This window comes from Protopterus annectens, chromosome 4.part0 (genome assembly GCF_019279795.1).
Source record: "Protopterus annectens isolate FY-2018-M chromosome 4.part0, PAN1.0, whole genome shotgun sequence".
Lineage (NCBI taxonomy): Eukaryota > Metazoa > Chordata > Ceratodontiformes > Protopteridae > Protopterus > Protopterus annectens.
The window spans coordinates 702927884-702934934 of record NC_056733.1 but is presented as its reverse complement, the minus strand read 5'-3'; the positions used below and the strand labels follow the sequence as shown (position 1 = coordinate 702934934).

At 39.1% G+C, this 7051-nt stretch overlaps 1 protein-coding gene across 1 annotated transcript in view; it reads left to right on the top strand.

Moving 5' to 3' along the window:
• The first annotated feature begins 2490 nt into the window (after nucleotides 1-2490).
• LOC122799546 (glutathione S-transferase theta-1-like) overlaps nucleotides 2491-7051 on the top strand; it is a 247628-nt gene continuing 243067 nt past the window's right edge. The window contains exon 1 of the mRNA XM_044068676.1: nucleotides 2491-2633. Coding sequence (XP_043924611.1) covers nucleotides 2522-2633 — 112 coding nt within the window. The 5' untranslated portion in view covers nucleotides 2491-2521. The remainder of the gene's footprint in view (nucleotides 2634-7051) is intronic.

Genomic DNA, 7051 nt, shown 5'->3' with positions numbered 1-7051 from the left:
ATACTGACACTGTTTTGAATGTCTGTTGTACATCTCATCCTTATACTGACACTGTTTTGAATGTCTGTTGTACATCTCATCCTTATACTGACATTGTTTTGAATGTCTGTTGTACATCTCATCCTTATAATGAAGCTATGTTTGAATTTTTGTTGTACTTAGTCTCTGCTGAGTGGGAAATGCATGGCAGTGTAAGGAAACCTGCAGTCCAAAGGACAACTCTCATTGTGAGTGTGGTCCTTCTACTACTGCCCAGCAAGAAATAATCCTTAGTCCTGGCCCAAAGTGAAACTATCTACCAGAGAGCCTGACTTTGCCACTTTGCATGCCTGCCAGACAGCAGGTTGTTAGTTGCAGGTTGGCTATCTTATTAAAGAAATAGCCAACACATGTCTGCATTATAGAGGCTGTCCTTGTAACGTGGGAGTAGTGGCCACCTGTGTCAGCCATGAGTTTGATTACCACTGTGGGTTGAATGGGAAAAAGTACTGGGGGTCCTATTACCAGATTGCTGTCGCAGTTTGCCGAGTGCGTCTTGATCAAACCGAAAAGAGCAAAAAGGCAAAATAGCGAAGGTTTGACTGCTTTCGTTACTTTGCCATTTTCGGCACTGTAGTGCAATCTCAGAGTTGGTATATTTAAGTAGGGGGGTGTGGTGGGCGTATCCCCCCACATTATGTAATGTTTTAAAGTTTGTTTTCTTTTTAATTTTGGAACAGCGATTTCTTCCCTTGGAAAAAAAATCACTGTTCTGAGGTTTCAACGTTGTAAGCTTTTGCTTACATGGGGTCGATTATTTATTGTTCGCTTTTGTAAGCATGCAATAATATAATATAGACGCAAAGTACTGAGGGGCAGTGCCTGCTCACTTTCTTTAGAAAGGGGCAGGATTTTAGTCAAAACGTGTTCGCCCTTTAGCACAGGCTGAGAGGCTAAATGTCGAAATGGAACATTAACAGTAGTGCCTGTCAGCTTTCTAAAGTAGGATCATATGTATTGTAGGTCTTGCATATTAGAAAGTGATCTGTTGCACGCACATTCTGGGTGAATGGATATTAAGAGAGGAATGAGAGTGACCTCGTTCCCCCTCACTGTGACAGATATGGCCTTCCACTGCTCATTCAGTACCCCCCAAGGGACACTAATTGGGAGGGTGGCAAGTCATAATAGTGAGCTCTGATGGTAGTTGGAGCCTACAGTCGTCAGTGATGGGGAGAAAATAAATAAATGAAAACCTTTTCTGTATTATATTATTTGTACTGTAAATGCATCATTTTTTGTATTTTTTCTTTATTTTTTAACATTTTGGGAGCTACTCCAGGAAGTATTATATACCCTTGATGTTTTGCTTCTGTCTCTTGAAGCCTCCTGTGAGCCTCTGAGCTGAGAAACTAAAGACAAGTGGCCTTTCCCTTATTCCTTGTACCTGTGCTAGACTTTCTGCTTGATAAGGTGATGGGGAGCAGTTTCAGCAATTATCCTGCAGCTCTACCTTTCGACTTTCTACTCTACCCCTGATATGTTCCTGTATATGATGCCCGTTAAGAGGTATACCTGCTGTCATGCCCCCAGAGGCAGAACCCTATGTAGGATGTGGCTGGCTGGTGAGGTCCTGTTTTTCCTCAAGGGGTTAGGATAACATTAGCACCCACCTCAGCCACTTTCCCAAGGAAGCAGCACTACCTGTAGAATGCTTCACTTTTCAATCCTCATTCACCCCCCACCCCACCATTGCTTGAACTTTTACCTGAATAGAAGATGCTATCACCGGTAATGCTACACCAGTAGGTAGATTAAATTAATTATTATATGCTTCAACATTTAATAAAGCTATTAGGTGTCTAACAACTGCACTTTGTATTTCCTTATCGTAATGTAGTATACAACATCTTGATATTGCACTAAACAAATTTTGCTATGCATGCTATATAATGACCAGGATAAATTAACATACTATAGTCATAGGTTACCAATCTGTTAGTCTTGCATTTGTCTAGCATGATTTCTTAAATACTGCCTTTGACTAGCTGTGCAGTTTTAACCTACTAAATTTAATATAAAACATCTGTGAAAAAATTTCGCCACATGATTCTGAAAAAATGTGATGCTCCCAGACATCAAAATTAAATAATTCATCCAAGGAAAATCAGTGAAATATGATTAAAGTAATATTTAATAAGTATGGTTGTGTGCAATCGGGGGTGCATTCTGACAGTACAATTTATATGCAGCTTTGATTTGTTTCAAATACTTGCTCTGCTGAATACTTCAGCGAATAAGAAAACGCATTGAGCAGTGCAATTTATCGTGACCCAAATAAATTATTTCAGCTTGCTGCCCCAAGAGCTAGTACATTGTCAGTGAGCTGTTTCCTCCAACTAAACAAGACGTGGAGAAAAGTAAGACAAGAGTATGGAAGGGGAATCGTTAAAAAACGTGACTGTGCTATTTGTTTATGAAATACAGGCAGAATGTTAAGAATTCACAGTCAGCGCAGGAGTGAGCTGGGTGACAGATCTCCATGCCCCTGGAATTTTATTACAACCTTATCTCACAGCCCTGTTGGGCTATCTGGATCTTTTTGAAGCTGAGGGGTATACCCTACACAGGAAGGCATGTAAATGTGTTGACAGGTATGGCAATGGTGCTGTGAAGAGGGAAAGTATTAATCGTAACTAGCAGCTGGGGAAATAACATTTTTACCATAGAACAGATGTACTGTTCTGGTCTCAGTTTACTCGTTTCTTGCCAGTATTTCTAAGAAGGGAAGGGGAAGAGAGAGAGAGGTCCTGTTCTTTGGCAGCCATGTTCGGCTGCAGCCTTGGAACTTTCATAATGTTTACTGCTGCCTCCTATTCACTTCATTGACAAATGAAAGCTACAGGGCATGGCAAAGAAAAACAGAAATTGTGTGTGTGTGTGTGTGTGTGTGTGTGTGTGTGTGTGTGTGTGTGTGTGTGTGTGTGTGTGTGTGTGTGTGTGTGTGTGTGTGTATATGTGTGTAAAGATGTGAAATGAAAGGTATAGCTATCTGTTGTATATGCATGTGTATGCACTCTGTATGGATACGCATATACAAAAGACAGAGTGCGAGCGAAAGAGTTTGTGTGCGTGTCTGTGTTTACATGTGCATGCACATGTATATATACACGCATGTCCATGTGTTGAGCTGGCCTGAATTTAAATTTCAGCTATGGTGTTACAGCTGGAGAAAACTGACTGGTTCATTCTATATACCTTGCTCTGATATTGCTTAATTTAGCCTTGTGTAATACACCTCAGTATTCCATGTCTTTCTGTAACAATATGTCACTCGACTAAAAGTTTTATGATACTGTTTTTTTTTAATTTGTCAGAGTCCACACATGCTGCATTCATTTCCTAGATTAACTCTGTATTAATATGATATTTTGGCACGCAATTTGTGTCTTCTACTACCTTTCAGACCACTCTCTAAATAAGGTGTTTGCTACAACAGCAGGTTAAGATCTGGATTCTGTTGTGAGCTGAATTTACAGATGCTGGAGACTTCAGTACAAAAAGGGTTGTATGGCTTATAAACTCATTTTAGTGGAGAAGGGACTGTTTCTTTTTGTGCTATACAAATAAACAGTGGTTGGAAAGGAAGCCTTGAAAATAGAACACCTCTTACTTTACAACAAGTTGAAACTGAAGAAAATGTACTTTGAACAACTTCATATTCCCTGTCTTGTAATGCATCCCAAAGGGGAAAGTGCTATTATTTTCTTAGTAATCTCTGTTTTCTAAAGTTACCTGCTTGACAACCATCACCACTATTTAGACAGCTCCCCCCAAAGACAGAGCTTCCGTTAAGTACTGAAACAGGGGGCACTGCTAGATAAAGGAAATTACTTTCCGAAACAGGAGGGTTACAGAAATATTTATGAAAACTTCATTCGTTTATTCAGAGGTTTACATAAATATTCACAACATCATTCATTCATTTTCTGATTCCTGCTTTATTGTGTTTAGGGTCACAGGGAAACAGGAGCTATCCTGACAAGCAATAGGAGTGAGTCAAAGAAACAGTCCTGAATAGAGACCATCACTCCATTACAGGATGCACACACATCTATGGGCAGTTTACAGGACTAAAAATTATTCTATTAGCATATATCTGGGATTTGAGAAGAAACCAGAGACCCCAGTGAGAAAAGACAAAGACACAGTGGAGATGTGCAAACTCCACACAGAAGGCACTCCAAACAGAAAATGAACTAGAGAAAAAAATGACAAAGAAAAACAAATGAACTAAAGAACCTAAAGAACTAAGTACTAGGCTTATAAAGGCCCCGGTGATCATTAATCTAGTATATAACTATGACCTACAACAAGGCAATGATGCTTCTAACTGCTACACCAGGATTTAGTTCTGCTGTATCTTTCTGAAGGTTTCTATGGTGTGAGCAGAATTTCACATTCTTTAGTATGCCAAACAAATATTTCATTTCAAGAATATCTTTTCAAAAAGGGGGTTAAATGAGGCATATAACCCATAAATTCCTGTTTAAAAAATAAAAGCCTCAACAGCTAGGTACTGAAAACCAAAAAGACATTTTCCTCAGGTTGGTTAGGGGTACCAACTTTTCCTTCCACATTATCTAGTTCTAGAAACTGTTAGTCGTGCCTTTTGGTGTAAGGTAGGTTGTGTCCACTCACAATTTGAGATGCAGGTGTAAGAGTGCCAGCTGAGGAAGAGGAAGACAAAATCAATCTTCCTCTTTCTTCTGTTTGTGAGAGGAAGAATCCACTGCTTTGTGTTGCACAGCACACTAAAGTACACACTGGAGAAAGTGTACTTTAACTGCTTTAACAGCGGGGAGCAGACATCAAATATCAGGTCACTGTTAAAAAAGATAGTTTCATTTTGCTATTTTAGTCTAAGTCAGCTGATCACATAGATTAACAAGCCCTGTTAAACAGTTTAGACAGAAACCCTGTACTCTGCAGTGCAGTTTTGGAAACCCTATTACCAGCTGAAGTTCTCATAGATAAACAATGTAAATTTAGGGGGGCTAGTTTCCTGAACTCTGCTTTTTTCCACTTATGGGGGGTGGGCTACTGTAAAAATCAGATTCAGCTGTCACATAAGAAACAAACCATCACAAAACAGTTGCTCTTTACTCAGGGAGTGAGAACAGAATGTTTCAGTTATTAGCAACTACCTTGTAGAGGTTAGGAGCTGTGTAACAGGTAGTTAGAGCGGCCAGGGGCTGAGCAGCATATAACACAGGGACCTTTACAGCAGACATTTATAAACTATTGAAGCTGCAGTGAGCAAAATGTCACCTACCGTATAATGCAAGCTGCCTTGAAAAATGAAATAAAAAATGGTAACCATAATAGGACTCTAAGACTTAATCAAATAAGCACCAATTGTCCATTGTGCCTATCTGTTTTTCTATTCAGAAGATAAGCTGAATATTTTATTTGTTTTATAAATTACTGTTGGTTTCATCCCCTCCTTCCAGCCACACTGTTTTTGTTCTGTATGTTCCTGAATTTGTTATTACCTGTTTTGAACACAAAATATCCTATTAAAGGTAATCTGCTTGTTCTGAAGTACTGTAATAGCAGTCTTCTACTCTTTCCTTGAAAAAAAAATCTTACTTTGCCCCTAAAATACTCTGACCTTCGTTAGTGCCAGTCCCTTTCTCTGAAAATGAAAATGTTATGTCTGACCTGCGCTAATTAAGCCATTTGAAAGTTTTATAACATGATAAACATGCTGATTTTTTTAATTCCCTGTTTTTATACCCACATGTGCTGTACTCCAGATGAGCCATGTTGCTTTCTCATATTGCATGCTTATCTTTAGGACATCTGCTTTAAGGTTATCACTTTTCAATGCTTTTATTACAATGTTCTTTCTCAGTTGTGCTCATTTCCCACAGATTTTTCACCACTGGTTGCCCTGGTGATCAATTCATCATACAAGCTCCCTCTCCCTTAGTACACAACCTTAATAGCTGTGACCTATGAGTCTTGTGGTGGATAGGTTGACTCTCTCACCTAGACTTAGATATTTTTGCTGCATTGGATCCCAAGAATTTAACCCCTGACCCCACCCAATTTACACTGTCCATGGGCAGTTGGTTAGGGTTATCACCACTAGTACAGCCAAAAACTGGACAAAAGTCACACCCTTTGAATCACTCCTTTCCAGACTGATCTCAGTAAGCAGCTGTGCACTACCTCTGTTTAACAGTAAATATTGTGGTTAATTTGTTAGATGAACAAATATATAAACATCCTATGTGCATTAAAAGTGATTTCTTAATAATTGTTTTGTTGCAGCAATTAGTATATTTGCTGAAATTATTACACTAGAGAAGCAGGGGCATCTAAAAATCATACCGAGGCAATGAAGACAGAAAAAAACAAATACTATTTGTACAGTGTTTTGTGCAGAGTGAAGCTTGCAATTTCCTTGGATCCACTTTTTGTTCAGAAACACAGTATTATTTATACTGAAATCAACACAAACACATTGTTTTCACAATAGAGAACAAGGAATTCTGCCAGTGGATAGCGCTATTATTTCACCTTTTTATACCATAGCTGAGCTGCAAAATAATGAAGATCATTTTGATCAGTGTAATTGTCTGCTGCTGGTCACATTTCACTACTCCCAAGTTGCCATCTGAAGCAAGCAAGATTATTTCTGACAACATAATTAATGGAAACTAGGACATTCAAGTAAAACAATGTAGAGTTTGGGAAAAATGTACTTCAGAAATGTGTTGGCTGTAACAATGGCCCAGAACATCTGACAAGCATTAACTTTAATGGAATTTCTTGTCAGAGACTAGACTCTGATTTCCTAACATTCAGGAAAAATTCCTGACGGGGGCAGCCCTGCATCCAGTATGTCTGCATGTTACTGTACCGACATTAAGTAAGGGCATTGTCGAGGCTGACACTTTTAATATGTAAGTGTGAATTGCTGCCTTTGTGGGGTTCAAAAGGATACTGCTCCCCTGGAGTTAGCTTTGTACTCCCCTACCATGAGGACATTGGACTGTAGATG